Consider the following 16,306-nt stretch of genomic DNA (forward strand, 5'->3'; position numbering starts at 1 on the left):
TACTATACACAGCGGGATGCTGAAATCTATACATGTGGCTAGCTCGCCAGGGCAGCCGGTGAATCTGTTCTGACCACATCCGTGAGGGGCTGGTCGTAGGAGATCTTCTCGATCTCTCTAGTCTCTCCCTTGATCAATTTCTTCACCTTACTTTCTCTTGCCACGGTAGGATCGTATCTCGGATGACTGTAGTCACACTCATAGCCCTTGGGGCAGAAACCAGTCAAGTAGAGTGGACACAAGATCTTCCTGACATGTCTATTAGGGCAGTCTGGGCCATCTGGACAGAAACCTTGCTCGTAAAGTGGACATTCAGGGATCTTTTGTTGGGGATCGATATGCAAATATAAACACTCAGCCGTTTGAGTGCAGAAGCCGTTCTTAGAGTAGAAGAGACACTCAGGCATCTTTCTTAGATTATACTCGTGAAGAAACTCACAGTGGTCGTTCTTCTTACAAAGACCACGAAGCCAATGCTTACATACGATCTTGTTGTTGTACATTGAAGGAACATGCTTGTTTGGACATAATGGTCCGTTGGGACAAGAGTCAGGCTGGTTTGGCTTGTAGAACTGGCAAACGGGTCTATCTGGGTCTAGGCCGAAGGAGTGCTCTTTGCGAAGAAAGTCCTCGAACTTGAACCTCTTGTTTTTTGTGTCTGGATGGATAACTGGGTCAAGCCTTAGCATGGTGATGGAGGATGGGATATGATTAGAAATTGGATTTGGTGAAGTAGTAGTGGGAAGAGAGTCACGTGACCAATTTTGAAAAAGTCATGGAATTCGAAAGAATCTACAGCAAATGGGGTAGGATTTGGTAGCATGGAAAAGGGATTCAAAAGTTTTCCCCGCCTTAGAATTCCAGTAAGTGTAGCCTTCGTTTTCGTATAGATCGGTGAACATGTCTATCCATGTACTGATAGTACTAGCGCGGTTTCCAGATAGCACCAGTAGTATACATAAGTACCATAGAGGCTCCAAAAGGGCCCATACAAACAGCACTAAACCAGTGAAAAGTTCATTTTTAAGCTGCTTCTCATATAAAGAAGAAGCTCAGAAATATATTTATATCTTTACTTTCTCTAATTGAACTTCTGTTTGTCGTTCACTTAGTACTACCCTTTACACTACTAGTACTGCCCTTTCGCAGCCATTTCTGCCTAGCCATAGTACCACTGCCTCCAACTACCTTCCCCAACTTGACCTTCCAGAACCCAATGTCTATAAATAGAACCCAATGTCTTCCCCTCACTTCGCTGAACTATAAATACGGGGCCATTCCCCCAGGAATATCCATTTTTCAAGGGCCTTTCTTGTCTCCTTCGCTACACACTGAGCATGCACTGCTGCGCATACAAACCACTACTGTCTCCATTAACACCCACAAGTCCATAAACTTTGGTCATCTAAATAAATAAAAGAAGATTTCTTCTTTTCCACTCCGTCAAATCCCTCTTTAAATTCCCCCCTTCTTGAATCCATCCCTGAACGTCATGAGGTTTCCACATCAGCTGATTTTAATGCATGGCTATATAAGGAGACCCATTTGGCTGCGAAAAACGCTTGGGGAACCACTTTTCCAACCATTATACATTTCAGACTTCTATACTTAAGGCTCCCGCTTTTCCTTGTGGCCACATATTTCTTCGTTTTGTGGGCCCGTTCCTTGACTTACAGAGTAGCTTCCATGTCGACCATGGCGGCGGCTTCTTTACGGCACTACGATGCCATTGTGGTTGGTTCCGGCTTGGCTGGGCTAACAGCGACGCTTTCCTTGGCCCAGAACGGGTTGAAGGTGGTGTTAATTGAGAAAACAGAGAAATTGGGTGGAAATTCCATCAAGGCTTCTTCGGGTATCAATGGTGCCCCTACGAGGTTCCAGGAACAGGGTGATCTGGTGGACTTGTTTGCTCAGGATACGTTTAAATCAGGCAAGGGTCTTTCCAAGCCTGAATTGGTGGATGTGCTTACTAAGAATTCAGCTGATGCAGTGCACTGGCTTTCTGACGAATGTAACGTTGATTTGAGTGCTGTGGCTATGTTGGGAGGCCATTCTTTTGCTAGAACGCATAGAGGGAAGGGTCCTCTCCCGCCTGGCTTTGCCATTGTCTCGGCTCTTATCAAGAAGATCGAGGCGGCAGAGAATGTGGAGGTTTTGAAGCTGACTTCGTTCCATGGGTTCAGAGTACACTCGGATTTCGTTGCAGATGGAGTGGAGGTGGAAGATGAGCTGCAAAATAAGTTTCATCTTCTTGCTAAGAATATTGTGTTGGCTACGGGTGGCTATTCGGCTGACTTTTCTTCACTGAGTCTTCTTGAACGCTATAGACCTGATCTCCTTCATTTACCACTGACCAACGGACAACAGACTACTGGAGATGGCCAGAAGATCGCTGAAAAGCAGCTCAGCGCTAAACTCATAGATATGGATGCTGTCCAGATCCATCCAACCGGTTTTATTCAATTGAAAAATGACGAAACTGCTCTCAGCAAATGGAAGTTTCTTTGTGGAGAGTTGATCAGAGGCATTGGAGGTATCCTTCTTTCACCAAAAACCGGTTCTCGTTTTGTTAACGAGTTGACTACAAGAGATAATGTCACAGAAGGCGTTTTTCAGAGCTGTGCTAACGACAATGGCAAGTCTATCTGTGTAATTGCTGTCAGCGAAAAAGACTATCTCAAGGCAAAGCCACATATTGATTTCTATGTAAGCCAGAGTCTTATGTTCAAAGGAGACGCAGACGATGTTGCTTCAAGATATAAGGGTATTTCGTCCGTGGAGATTGACCCTACAAAGATCAAGAAGGGCTTGGAAGATTATAACAATGCCATTGGCAATGATGACCTTGGAAGAACCAGTTTCGGTAACCCATTTGAACATGAGTTCTATTATGGCTTTGTCACGCCAGTTCTTCATTTCACAATGGGTGGAATAGCCATCAACGAAAAGGCTCAAGTTCTCACTGAACTAGGCCAGCCCATGCTGAATGTGTATGCTATTGGTGAAGTGAGTGGAGGATTACACGGAGCCAACCGTCTTGGAGGAAGCTCGTTGCTTGAATGTGTTGTATTTGGACGCGAGGTGGCCAAGAAGATTTCCAAGTAGACGTAACTTTTTTATGCAATTAATGAGTAATTAAAATGACTGATCCATGTCGATATCTGGGACTTCCATCTTTCCCAATGCCTCTAGATTCTCTTTGGAGAGTTCATGTGGCGGGAACATACCGTCCAAGTTTGCAGGGCTGCTTTGGAGTGGGTTGGGTAGATCTTTTGCAGCTGGAAGAGGTTTTGACTTACGGCGTTCCCTGCGCTCTTTCTTGACTCCCTTCTTCTCTTCAGAAGGACCCTCAACGAACTCCATCATGGCGACTCTTCTTCTGACGCCTTCGTTAATCCAGAACTCGTTTCTGTACAACTCCCAGCCTTCTCTAATATCAGTATTAAAGGAACGTGGCATGAGAGTCAATTTAACGTCGGTAAGGCCAAACCGTGGTTGACACTGCAGCTGAGCTGATACCAAAAACACCTCAAGTCTCGAATTTGGATTCTGGATCATCGATGGGTACACAGTGTGTAAGCTTCGTAGACACATGGTGCACAAGAAAAGGCCAGCTTCACGTATAAGGTCGACGGTTGAGTCGGTCATGGAGGTTTTGATCTTCACCAAACGCAAGTTGAGTTGACGTAAGCCTTTATTGGTGGAAGAAAGGAACTTTCTAGGAAGCACAATTGTCTTCTGGTACTCACCAGATAAATGATAAAGCATCAAAGTCACGGACAACGCCAAAAGCAGGAGCTGAAGCGGCACTCTCACGGAGGCGCTTGTTTCGTTGAAGTACAAATGATGGGAAATAGATGCAATTAAGGAACAAAGCACGGCGAGAAACGTCAAGTACTTCCTTCGAAGCGCCCGCTGTTGCATAACCTGCTGCCGAAGGCTTTCCTCTAAAATAAGCAAGTTTCTAAAGATCTTGCCTGCTGCTGGAGTCAGTGTGTATCCACTTCCAGGGAACTCAGACCGATGAGACTTTTCCAGAAACACATCTGAATTCCTTGATTTCCGTCTCATTCTCTTCTTCTGTTTCGGCAGCAGATTCACCAGGCCAGGCGGCAGCGCCGTCACACCGGGCGTAGAGCTCTTGACCTTCTTTCGTCTCATTTCCTTCAGCCGAACCAGCTGAGTCTCCAGTTCCGAAGCACTCGAGTAAACCGGCCCGCCGTGGTCCCTGCCACCGTCCGATTCCGAGCCCAAATCCGAAGGAGAAGACCACCGTTTCTCCATCTCGTTCTCTCCCATGCCCAACGAGCTCAACGAGCTGGATCCTCGTACGTGGTTGAGGCCAGGTGCATCTGAAAGCATGCTATCGTCATCCGAGCGAGGCGAAAGCTCTGGAGTCTCTGACATAGTGTAAGTTGTGTTTTCTGGCTTGACAGATACGTAGTTGAATAGAATCGTCTTGCCTGAAGCGTTGGTGCCAGTATTGGTGAACCTGGGGTAAAATGTCAGATGTACTAACTGAGAAGTTTTTCTGGTGTTACTGTGCGCAGTGGGACACCAGATAAGGTGAAGATAGACGAAGCAGGCAGTTGGGCAGTTTTGTGACTTTTCGATAGAACTTTGAAATTAAGTTTCGCTTGAAATAGAAGGAAAGAAGGGAAGGAAGGAAGTGAAAAAAGTGAAAAATAGAAGTAATCTACTTGTAGACATGCAATTCTGGTGCTCTTCGTCTCCCCACTGCCTCCTCCACAGTATTTCCTAATGGGTGCAAGTGAGCAAGCGACACAAAACCGTTTAAGCCCCTGGCGATCGGCGAAGGTGAGGTGGAGGAAGGAGGTTGGGAGTGGTAGATGGGTTGGATTTGTACGGGAAATTTGAAGAAATTGGGAGAAAAGTTGGGGGAAACCAGAGGGTATTTATAGTTGGGAGGGAGGTCTGGAGAGGAAGTGTCTTGTGAGACAAATGGCTGCGAAATGATGATGAGAGGGAGAAAGGGAGAAGTAAGAAACAACAGTAGATATGATGTTTAGGGTAAATTGAAAATTGATTTAATTGGTTTATATGGCCAATGGGGACGTCTGGAATGGAGAGTTTGTGGGAGATTTGGGTATGGCTGGGAATTGAATGGGCATGCTGGTTGACTATGTAGACATACCAGAGGTAAGATGAGTCCCCAGTTGCACCGTGATTTCAACAAAGGAGGGTCAGTTGAAGGGGGAACTTTACACTATGGTAGTAAAAATCGGATGTTAAAAACCGTTATAAATTGATTTCTATGGAATTGCTTGTTTTTGGGTGTACTTCTGTGGACTACTACTGGTAGATAGGTACAGCTATACTGGAGAGGAAGCACCACCAACTTCCGCTAAAAGTACCCAAATTGAACGAAAAAACCATCAAACGAACTCTAAGCATCTTAGTTGACCCACAAACGAAACCCACTTCCTTCCATCAACGCCTTCCCTCCAATTTCCACAGACCCTTCTTATCCACCATTGTATGCTCTTGTGAGCTTTTCGCAGCCATTCCATATAACCACCAAATACCACCAGACCACTCCAAAGCCCCTCAAAAGACATAAACCGCCAACTTCCAATAAACCAACCTAACCTTCAAATACCAACCCACCCCTTAACTTCCCCTCCACCCCTTCCCTTCCCTCCAATCAACATCTTCTGCCTTGTCCCTGGTGTACGGACCTACTACATGTATAGCTGTACCTCTTTAGATCATTTTGCAACATGTCTTTGAAAGAACAAAAGGAGCAATTCGTGTCCAACCTCAATGGTGGGCTGATTGAAGAGGTGTACCTTGTTACTGGAGTGGCTATAGCAGGTTATGTAGCCCATGCTATCTTTAAAAAGTACCTTCTTCCAGGCCTTAACTGGGCCCTGTCTGGACCCTTACTTTGGGCTATAGAGTTCTTCTTTGATGAGCTCTTGTTGCTTCAGGCAATTACTGTTTACAGTTCGAAGGTGACCAAGATATACGTCAATGCGTTGGGGCTAGCTGCGTTGATCTTTGTGTATGCTATAGTGGAGAAAGGGATCCTGAAACCGAGGAAACAGACTCAACCCAAGAAACTGAAGGCTGCTACGGATGAATTTCTTCCTAGAAAGTCGTTTATTACGGCTTACAGAGCACATATGCTTGTGATCACAAACCTAGCCATTTTGGCGGTGGACTTCCACGCGTTTCCTAGACGTTTTGCTAAGGTAGAGACCTGGGGAACGTCTTTAATGGATCTAGGCGTGGGCTCGTTCGTGTTTTCCATGGGACTTGCTAATTCTCGTGGCGTGATCAAGAAGAAGTTGGCTGTGGGCCAGAAAAAGGTCAGTTACGGTAAGTTGGTTATTGGTAACACTGTGAAAGCATTGCCTGTGTTGGGATTAGGCCTTGTTCGGTTGGTTAGCGTGAAATCGCTCGAGTACCAGGAACACGCCACTGAGTATGGAATTCATTGGAATTTTTTCGTGACTTTGGGTCTTTTGCCGGTTGTTTTGGGTATAATCGATCCTATTTTGAACGTGGTGCCTCGGTTCTTCGTTGCCTTGGCAATTGGATCCCTCTACGAATGGACTTTGAACAACACTGCCCTTCTTAGTTTTCTTCTTGACGAATCCAACCGGTTTGAGTCGCTTTTTGCCATGAATAAGGAAGGCCTCTGGTCCTTCTGTGGATACTTCAGTATCTTTATATTTGGCCAGTCGTTTGGCTCGTTCGTCTTGACATCCAGACCAACGCCAAACAACTTATGGGGCTCTTATTCTAAAGGCAGAGGCATTCACCTTTTCACCGTTTCCACTACGGAAGGACTTGTGGTGATGACTTTAATCACCCACGGCCTTTTCTACATTGCCAGGGAGTCTTTCCATACTGGTGGCATTTCCCGTCGCTTGGCCAACCTCCCTTACGTTCTTTGGGTGGTAAGCTACAACGCCGTATTCTTACTCGGCTACGATTTGGTTGAACGGCTCACCGGTCCATTGAGTCTGACGGTACTCGATGCGATCAACGCTAATGGTCTCGCCACGTTCCTTTTGGCCAATTTACTCACTGGACTCATCAACATGACCATCAACACATTAGCAGTAAACGAGCCAACCACCTACGCCATTCTAATCGGCTACGCTCTTGTCTGGACCTCGGTGGCTGTGTTCTTGCATCAACATAAGATATACATTAAGCTTTAGCGATGGCTGCAAACCGCGATAGATAAAACACGGAAAGAACAGGAGAAAACAAGGGAAACCCACCCCCAAAAAACATCCCTTATTTCCCCAGCCATATCACCACATTTCAAATCACATTTCTTATCCTAATCCCATTTTTTTGACACCTCCCTTTGTCTCACCCTTGACGTTTGCTGGTTGACTTATACGAGGAGCTGCAGGAACTTGCTGTGGTAGGGAGGCACAGGCAAGGCAAGATGGCCACACCCGTGCCTCCCCCCATATAGGGACTCCATCTTACCCGTCGTTCCGGAAACCTTAAGAGTATAACCTTTGGGCAATCTAGACATCCCTCTTCATAATACAAAAAATCATGGCACTGACGGCTTCATGGACATCGTTTCTTAAGTCCATCACATCTTTCAATGGTGATTTGTCCTCGTTGACAGCGCCTCCCTTCATCCTTTCCCCCACATCCTTAGTCGAGTACTCCCAGTACTGGGGAGAGCATCCGGAGCTCTTGTTGGAGCCCAACTTTATCAGGGATGACACTACTAAGGAATCGGAAAAGGCAATGGCTGTCAAGAGAATGATTGCTGTTACCAAGTGGTTTATCTCTACGTTGAGGTCTCAGTACTGCTCTAGAAACGAGAGCATGGGCTCCGAGAAGAAACCATTGAATCCATTCTTGGGAGAGGTGTTTGTGGGTTCTTGGAAGGACGAATCGAAGGAACAGAAGTATGGCGATACCATTCTCTTGTCTGAACAGGTTTCCCACCATCCACCGGTTACTGGGTACGCGATTAGTAACGAGAAGAACAACATACTCTTACAAGGGTACAACGGGATCCGTGCCACCATCAGCACCGCGTCTATCAGCGTGAGACAGTATGGCCACGCCATTTTGGAATATAAGGACCTTAACGAGACGTACTTGATCACGTTGCCACCATTGCACATTGAAGGGCTTATCACCGCTGCGCCATTTGTCGAATTGGAAGGCACTTCGTACATACAGAGCTCCAACGGATACATTGCCGTGATTGACTACTCGGGCAGAGGCTATTTCAGCGGTAAAAAGAATACTTACAAGGCACGCATCTATGCTGACAGGCTTGCCAGCGCCGATAAGGAGAATGCGTTAATCACCATTAATGGCCAGTGGTCTGGCAAGTCATACATAGCCAAGGGCAGCGAGAGAGCCTCGAGCAAGGGCGGCGAATTGTTCTACGATGCATTGGCCAAGACGCCAGAACATTTGCACGTGAAGCCTATTGAAGAGCAGCACAAGTTGGAGCTGAGAAAGGCGTGGGAGAAGGTTGCAGAGGCGATTCGCAAGAGTGATTACGATTTAATTCAGCAGGAGAAGTCGCTTATTGAGAATGAACAGAGAGATTTGAGAAAGGAAGAAGCCGCCTCGGGCATTAAATGGGAGACCAGATGGTTCGACAGTGTGGATCTCAAGGGAGGCAGCGCTGGAGACGATCCCTTGTTGAGTCTAGCCAGTGTGGCCAACCTCTCAGTGGATAATGTTCCTTCGGGTACGCTTCGTGGATCGAAGAAGGAGACAGGCGAGGCCAAGCACTGGCGTGTGAACTTGGACAAGTGGAAGAGTGAGAAGGAGATACGAATCTAGACGGGTATAGAGCCCGACATATACGAGTACGAGTTAGAGAGTGTAGGTGTTAGCTGGAGGGTAGATAGATGGGGAGATAAGGGCTGGCTCACGTGCGGGCGGTTAGGGCTGAACCACCATCACGTGCCGTTAAAGTAACGGTGAGTGAAAGTGAAGGGTCCTATCTGCAGTACCACACAGCGAGTAAAAAAAAGTCCCCCAGTATGGGGAACCATCACCCAGGCAGCGATAGCAGTATAGAGCGAAGTGAGTTTCCTGCAGTACCGCGAGAATTTTTCCTACCAGAGGCCGAAAAAGTTTTTGAAGATTTCTTCCTCCTACCAACTCTCAACCACTGTATTAACCACCATGGCTGAATCTCACAGATTGTACGTTAAGGGTAAGCACTTGTCCTACCAGCGTTCCAAGAACGTGAACCACCCAGGCACGTCGTTGATCCAGATCGAGGGCGTTGGCAACACCCAGGACGCCAGATTCTACTTGGGTAAGAGAATTGCCTACGTCTACAGAGCCCAGAAGGAAATCAGAGGCTCCAAGATCAGAGTCATCTGGGGCAAGGTCACCAGAACCCACGGCAACAACGGTGTTGTGAGAGCCAACTTCAAGAAGAACTTGCCTCCAAAGACCTTTGGTGCTTCCGTGAGAATCATGTTGTACCCATCCAACATCTAAGCGAGAGGAAGATGAAGAATGATGGGCATGCGCTGGGCCTGGTCTAGGAGACTGGGGGCACTGTGTGGCGTCATTAGGAGATGTTGACGTGGAACGAAATATCTGCAAACTTGCTGGCTGGCGTTGCCGGCGGCGTGTATAAAATTCCATAATAAAGAAAAGAGAAGATGGATGTAGGCGTTCGACCAAGTTCGACCAAGGTCGAGCCGCAGGCGAGAGCTTGGGAGAACTTGGGAGAACGAAGAAGATAGAAAGAGGAACCGAAGAAGATTAGAAAGGAACCGAACGAAGTACCAGAATCGACCTCAATGTCAGGCTGATGTCAGTGACGACTCACTGGTGACTCAGTGATGGCAGGTCACATGCTGCCCTTCTTGTGTACGTTGAAGTGGCATGCATTTTGTGAAAAATGGCTTACCTTCGTGGGACGGTAATGTTTTCCGGGTTTGGTTTCTGTGGCTGGTTTCTGGTGCTGTTGGTGGGAGCCCTTTGGTTCTCATCTAGTACTATGGCTAGAGGAGAGAGCCCAGCCGTGCCAGTTTACAAAGTGCCTGAATTTTCTTTCTGGTGGCCGTAAAAGGTCAATTCGACGTTCCGTAGTATTTGTAGGGCGTTTGGGGATTCTGGTGGTGTGCTTCTGTGGTAGTTGGCTGGAGATGGCTTGATCTGGTTAGTCACTTAAGCATCTGCTAGGGTGCCAAGTGACAGGGTACTAGAAGAGGGACAGAAAGTACAATTATACCAATTGGAACCCAGCATGCTATGATATTGCCTTCTGGAGTTTATATCAGCAGAATTACTGCTTTAATGGTCTTTTGGTGGTCTTTTGGTGGTCTATAGTGCCCTACAAGGCTTATACTATTTGGCTGCGAAAAACGTCTACTATGGTGGTACTCAGGTATACTCTCACAGAAAGACTACAGAAAGGCCACTTACGACTAGCTTAGCTTTGTCGGTCGATAACCGAATTTCCTTGACTTTTACTCTTTTGTTTGCAAGAGAAATGGTGACTGATGACTGGCAACAATTTGGAATGGTACTTCTGTTAAGCTTAACTGTGTGTGCCTGGCTCTCACTGCCTAGCAATCACCATAGGGTCCACGAAACTCGGAGCATACAAACACCTACATATTATTAATACCACTAATACCTCTATCAGATGTCAATTATGCCAATTATACTACTTTCTCCTTGAAAATGTCTATTTGTGTGTCCTTTTCGTGTACCCCTTCTGTCTAGTACTACCCCCCCATGGAAGACCTCAACCAGCACACCAAAACCACCACTATCCTTTAAATCCAAAAAACGAAGCATCATTTCCTTTTATCAACCACCCCTAAACCCAAAAAGCACCTTACCATTGAAATCCACCAACTCTTTTGTCCACTTCGTGGCCCCCTAGTCCACCCACTGTGTATTTCGCAGCCAATGCTCGAGCCAGCACTCCAACCATCCACCGCCAAAGTCCCACCACTCCCTACAAAAACCTCAAAAGCCCAAGTAGACAAGACCGTTCCCACAAAAGTATAATAAGTATCCTCCCTTCTTTCAACCCCCTCTGGTCCCCCCTTGCTTCACCTCTTCTGCCATCTTCAAATGACTGCACGTAGCCACTACTACCTTTAACGTATACCACGTATTCGATCTCACCAACTTTGTTTAGGGCAATGGCAGATAACCTAAAAGAGGACGATCCCACGTTGGCTGGCGTGGAAGATGGAGTTGCGCCTGACTCGTCTGTTCCTCTTGCTGACGATTTGGAAAAAACGGTGGATTCAGAGATCAAGGCTAATGGTGATGCTAAGGAGACAGAAGAGGTTCAGCAACAGAATGACTCTAATGGGAAGATCGAGGATGATGAGTCGCTAAAGCGCCAATTGGAGGAGACAAGGAAAGAGAGAGACGATGCTAAGTTGCAGCTCGAGGGAATCATCGGTAAACTCTCGGGCATGAAAACCATGTTCCAGAACTATAAAGCTACGCAAGCAGAGCTCGACGAGCTTAAGGAACAGAGTGGTAAGTGGAGTGAGACAAAAGACGAGCTTGAAGCTGAGAATGGCAAGCTCGAGGAGTCTGTCAAGGCTTTGACTGAAGAGCTCAAGAACCTTAATGGTGAATGTGACAGACTCAGCACACAAGATAGCGATTTGCGGAGAGAATTGCAGGCGAAGGACCAGGAGCTTCAGGATGAAAAGTACCGTCTTGAAATGGAGTTGAGAACGGCCCAGAAGTCTGCTAGCGGACAGAAGTCTGAGTACTCCGAGCTCAAACTAGCCAAGGAAGAGCTTGACATGGAGAATAGAAACCTTCGGTCTATTATTGACGAATTGAAGACGAAGCTTTCAGATAAGGACGAGGAGATCAAGAAGCACGACAGAAAAGCAGATGAAACGAAGCTTGAGTATGATGATAAGGTGGAAACCCTTCGAGGAGAAGTGGAAGAGCTCAAGAAGGAGGTTGAAACCAGCAAGAAGGCTACACAGTTGGAGAAAGACGAGAAAGAGAAGCTCCAGGGCGACTTGAAACACTCACAGGATGAATTACAACGTGCCACTACGGAAGCATCCGAAGTACAAACACTCAAAGAAGAAATCCACAGCAAATCTATCATCATTGGCAAGCTCAGGCACGAAGCCATCATCCTCAACGAACATCTCACCAAATCGCTTGGAATGCTCAAGCAGCAGCTGAGCAACGATAACAACACTATAGACAGAGAGCTCATTTCCAACGTGATACTAAATTTCCTTCAAATCCCAAGAGGCGACGCTAAGAAGTTTGAAGCGTTGCAGCTCATCAGCGTGCTCCTAGAGTGGGACGAGCAAAGGAAAGTTCAAGCTGGTCTCTCACACGGGTCCAGTAACAAAAATCGGGAAGGCGAAAGCAGAACCAGGAACTTCGTCTCCTTGTGGACAGACTTCTTAGAGAAGGAATCAACCAAGGGTAACTCGGGTAAATAATTAATGCATTGTGGTCTGGAAGACTTTGTAGAGAAGTTGAAGGAAAGGTGTGGTTTACAGTATATATGGTAATCAGATAAATGGGTGCAAAATGTTAGATAATAGCTGAGTATTGAGAAAAGTATAAAATGCACTTATTCAAATTGTTGAAAACAAATCAGGTATAAGAGAAGAAAGTGATTATTTGGTTATTATGGGTATTAAACGATCCATGAATTGATATTCCATGAAAATACCATTCCATGGATGCTGTTGATGGGAACATCAAAGGAAGTAGTATAACGGTGATTGAATGACCAATAAACCAAAAAAAGATAACGAAATCTCAAAGAACAAGTCAAAGTAATACAGTTATGAACATTTAATAAAAACCACTGTTTCTTAGTCCTTCTTCACATTCTACTTCCCCCATCTATTGGGTGCAAATTAAGACACCACTGGAGGCCAAAAAGGGTCCATCATAAACCACCAACCTCGACGAAATCAAAAAACAAAACACCACACTACCTTCTTCAATCCTCAAAGAAACCAACCAACAATTATAAAAGTCAAAAAACACATATCGTGCCATTTAACTGTCCCTCTGGCGAACCACCATAGTGTATGAGCTGATGCGACTGAGTGGATCCACAGGTCCACGTAAAGTGGCACCCCAGCCAACGAAGCCTATTTTTATGAAAACTGAACGAATCCACCAAAACTACAAAAATCGAATAAATACTTAAAATACCCAAAACCAACCTCCATCTTCCCTTCACCACACGTCTCTTCCCATCCATCAACCTCTCCAGCTCTTCCTCTGGCGCGCGAAAAGTAATATATATCTAAACCGCGTACTACTTTTCCACTTAACTGTCATGGTTGACATTCGGCAATTCTTTGGGGGAGACAAGAAGCCAGGCGTATGCAATTGAATGAAAAGTTAATATTCGATATGGTACTAACAACAGGCTCCTAAGAAGAGACCGGCTCCAAAGAGCGCTTCGCCTGAAGTGGGTGGATCAAGGGACTCCAAGAGAAGCAAGACAGAGACTGAGGCCAATTCGGGGTCAAAGAGCAAGTTTTTTGAAAATAAGGAAACTAAGCTGCTGCCCAAGAAGGCGTCGCCAAAGAAACCCAAGAAAGAGACTCCTTCACCGAAAAAGGCGTCTCCCAGGAAAACAAAGTCCAAGCCAACATATGTGAATCTTGATTCGGACGGTTCGGACTCGGCAGATGACTTTAAGCCTGATGGAGATGAAGAGGAGGAAGAGGATGACGATTTTGACGATTTTAAGGAGGAGGACGACGAAGAGCAGGAGGAGAATGACGTGGATAACGACCTAAGCATCCAGGAAATCGAGCCTGAACCAAAACCAGCAAGAAAGAGAAAGAGATCGGCTTCGCCGCCGCCTAAGAAGGCATCTAAACCAAAGGCTGCCAAGGTTGAGCCTACAGAAGCACCTTCAGGTATCAATGCCGAGGAGATTCTTTCTCAGATTGAGGATGCTGATTTGCCTGAAAGTGTTGAGACAGGCGGCAAGATTAACTACTTCCAGTTGAAGAGCAAACAGGCCAGTGTGGCTGCTCCTAGTGGTAATGTTGAGCTACCACAAGCTGCGCCAAACTGTTTGGGTGGCTTGACCATTGTGTTTACTGGTGTTTTGCCTAATCTTGATAGAGACACCGCTGAGTCTGTGGCTAAACAGTACGGTGCTCGTGTTACGAAAACGATCCTGAAGAAAACCACTCTTGTGGTCATTGGCGAGGAAGCTGGCCCTTCGAAGGTGAAGAAGATTAAAGAACTCGGTATCAAGGCTATTAGCGAAGAAGGTTTCATTGAACTTTTGAATAAAATGCCTGCTGAAGGAGGAAGCGGTGCCGACGCTCAAGCTGCTAAGATCAAGAGAGAAGAGGAAGAGCGTAAACTTGCTGAAGAGGCTGCCGAAGCTGAGAGAAAGGAAAAGGCCGACGAAGAACGCAGAAGAAAGCAAGCTGCTGAGCAGGCTAAAAAGGCTGATTCTTCGGGTAGAGCTCCACCTTCACCAAAAAGAGAGATTCCAAACAGCGAGAAGTTGTGGACCGTCAAGTATGCTCCTACGAATATGAGCCAGATTTGCGGTAACAAGGGCCAGGTCAAGAAGCTTCATGACTGGTTGGCTAACTGGCACAGATACGCAAAAAATGGCTTCAAGTACCCAGCTGAAGGTGGAGGAACGTTTAGAGCTGCTCTCATTTCTGGTCCTCCAGGTATTGGTAAAACCACAGCTGCATCTCTTATTGCAAAAGATCTTGGCTACGATATTCTCGAGAAGAACGCTTCTGACGTGAGATCCAAGTCTTTGCTTAACCTGACAATCAAAAGTGTTCTTTCAAACACTTCTGTTGTTGGATTTTTCAAGAGCAGAGACGTCGAGGAGCATAATGAAAACGAAAAGAAGTTCTGTCTCATTATGGACGAAGTTGATGGTATGTCCAGTGGTGACCACGGAGGAGCTGGCGCCTTATCAGCATTCTGTCGTATTACAAAGATGCCTATGATCTTGATTTGTAACGACAAGACCCTTCCGAAGATGAGAACTTTCGATAAGATCGCCTACCAGTTGCCATTTAGAAGACCAACAGAAACGGAGGTCAAGTCAAGATTGATGACCATTGCATTAAGAGAAGGTATTAAGTTGGACCCTAGTGTCATTGGGCAGTTAGTGCAAGCTACAGGTAACGATATCCGTCAAATGATCAACATGTTGTCAACTGTTTCCAAAACGCAAAAGCGTATCGGTCATGAAAACTCTAAGCAGATTGCCGATAGTTGGAAGAAACACACAGCGCTCAAGCCGTTTGCCATTACTGCCGAATTATTGGGCCACGGTGGACACAACACTCTCAATGACAAGATCGAGTTATACTTCAATGACATTGATTTCACGCCATTGATGATCCAAGAAAACTACCTCCAAGCAGTTCCCCTGGTCTCCTCCGCAAAGGAACATTTAAGCCGTGTTGCGGAGGCCGCAGATAGCATCAGTGAGTCTGACCGCATCAATAGTTTAATTCGGTCGAGTGAGCAGCAATGGAGTTTGCTTCCATTCCACGCTGTGATGTCTACGGTGAAGCCAGCGAACGAAGTCAGAGGTAAGATGACGCAGCAGGTCATGTTCACTCAATGGCTCGGTAAGAACTCGCAGGCCATGAAGTACCAGCGTCTTCTTCAAGAATTGCAATACCACACGCGTTTACGTACGTCGACAAGCAAAGACGAGCTCAGACTCGACTATGTTCCTGCCTTTGAAGAGCGTCTTTCTAAGCCTTTGGTCAGGCACAGTGAAGAAGGCATTCCAGAAGTGATGGAGATGATGGACCACTATTACATGACCAAAGAAGACTTTGATGCCGTGTTTGACTTTGGCGTGGGCCCCAAAGCCGGCGAGTCCATTGGCAAGTTGCCTACCAAGGTCAAATCTGCCTTTACGAGAAAGTACAATGCGGCTCAGCATCCAGTGGCTATCTATAAGACTGGTGATTCTACCAGAGGCCAGCCGCGCAAACAGAAGGTGGACTACGAAGACGTGATTGAAGATGATACTGTAAAGGACGACGAAGAACCCGAAAACACCGAAAGCGACGCCATCGACTCCAAGAAGGATAAACTCATCAAGGCAGTGAAGCCGAAAAAGGGACGTGCCAAAGCCGCCGCAGGCAAGGCCAAAGGCAAGAGCAAAAAATAGACAAGTCCCACCAAGAACAAAGACAAAGCCAGACAAGACAATGGGCCGCCGCTCGACGTGACACAAAAAGATAAATGAGGCCATACGAATAAGCTTCCATAAAGCGTCCATTAAGCTTTTCTTTTGTGTTTATGCTTTTGCTTTCGTCTTTTGTTGTTT

The 16,306-nt window shown here is 46.3% G+C and overlaps 8 protein-coding genes across 8 annotated transcripts; 6 read left to right on the forward strand and 2 right to left on the reverse strand. All coding sequences in view use genetic code 12, as the record gives it.

Annotated features, from left to right (window-relative positions):
• Nucleotides 1–38: 38 nt before the first annotated feature.
• Nucleotides 39–689, reverse strand: YTH1 (cleavage polyadenylation factor RNA-binding subunit; the record flags this gene model as incomplete). The annotated part of the gene is made up of 1 exon (XM_025484802.1): nt 39–689. The coding sequence occupies one exon, from the start codon at nt 687–689 to the stop codon at nt 39–41; it is 651 nt and encodes a 216-aa protein (XP_025339733.1).
• Nucleotides 690–1,686: 997 nt separating this feature from the next.
• On the forward strand, nt 1,687–3,105 carry OSM1 (Osm1p; the record flags this gene model as incomplete). Its single annotated transcript, XM_025484803.1, has 1 exon — nt 1,687–3,105. The coding sequence occupies one exon, from the start codon at nt 1,687–1,689 to the stop codon at nt 3,103–3,105; it is 1,419 nt and encodes a 472-aa protein (XP_025339734.1).
• A 30-nt stretch (nt 3,106–3,135) lies between these two features.
• Nucleotides 3,136–4,407, reverse strand: SPO7 (Nem1-Spo7 phosphatase regulatory subunit; the record flags this gene model as incomplete). Its single annotated transcript, XM_025484804.1, has 1 exon — nt 3,136–4,407. One exon carries the CDS (start codon nt 4,405–4,407, stop codon nt 3,136–3,138), a length of 1,272 nt encoding a protein of 423 aa, XP_025339735.1.
• A 1,334-nt stretch (nt 4,408–5,741) lies between these two features.
• On the forward strand, nt 5,742–7,193 carry GWT1 (glucosaminyl-phosphotidylinositol O-acyltransferase; the record flags this gene model as incomplete). Its single annotated transcript, XM_025484805.1, has 1 exon — nt 5,742–7,193. One exon carries the CDS (start codon nt 5,742–5,744, stop codon nt 7,191–7,193), a length of 1,452 nt encoding a protein of 483 aa, XP_025339736.1.
• A 352-nt stretch (nt 7,194–7,545) lies between these two features.
• On the forward strand, nt 7,546–8,808 carry CXQ85_001086 (oxysterol-binding protein; the record flags this gene model as incomplete). The annotated part of the gene is made up of 1 exon (XM_025484806.1): nt 7,546–8,808. One exon carries the CDS (start codon nt 7,546–7,548, stop codon nt 8,806–8,808), a length of 1,263 nt encoding a protein of 420 aa, XP_025339737.1.
• Nucleotides 8,809–9,156: 348 nt separating this feature from the next.
• Nucleotides 9,157–9,480, forward strand: CXQ85_001087 (60S ribosomal protein eL33; the record flags this gene model as incomplete). Its single annotated transcript, XM_025484807.1, has 1 exon — nt 9,157–9,480. The coding sequence occupies one exon, from the start codon at nt 9,157–9,159 to the stop codon at nt 9,478–9,480; it is 324 nt and encodes a 107-aa protein (XP_025339738.1).
• Nucleotides 9,481–11,147: 1,667 nt separating this feature from the next.
• On the forward strand, nt 11,148–12,440 carry CXQ85_001088 (uncharacterized protein; the record flags this gene model as incomplete). The annotated part of the gene is made up of 1 exon (XM_025484808.1): nt 11,148–12,440. The coding sequence occupies one exon, from the start codon at nt 11,148–11,150 to the stop codon at nt 12,438–12,440; it is 1,293 nt and encodes a 430-aa protein (XP_025339739.1).
• An 857-nt stretch (nt 12,441–13,297) lies between these two features.
• Nucleotides 13,298–16,147, forward strand: RFC1 (replication factor C subunit 1; the record flags this gene model as incomplete). Its single annotated transcript, XM_025484809.1, has 2 exons — nt 13,298–13,342; nt 13,391–16,147. The coding sequence occupies 2 exons, from the start codon at nt 13,298–13,300 to the stop codon at nt 16,145–16,147; spliced, it is 2,802 nt and encodes a 933-aa protein (XP_025339740.1).
• Nucleotides 16,148–16,306: the final 159 nt, after the last annotated feature.

Source organism: Candidozyma haemuli (assembly GCF_002926055.2).
Source record: "Candidozyma haemuli strain B11899 chromosome Unknown B_2014730914, whole genome shotgun sequence".
Classification (NCBI taxonomy): Eukaryota; Fungi; Ascomycota; class Pichiomycetes; order Serinales; family Metschnikowiaceae; genus Candidozyma; species Candidozyma haemuli.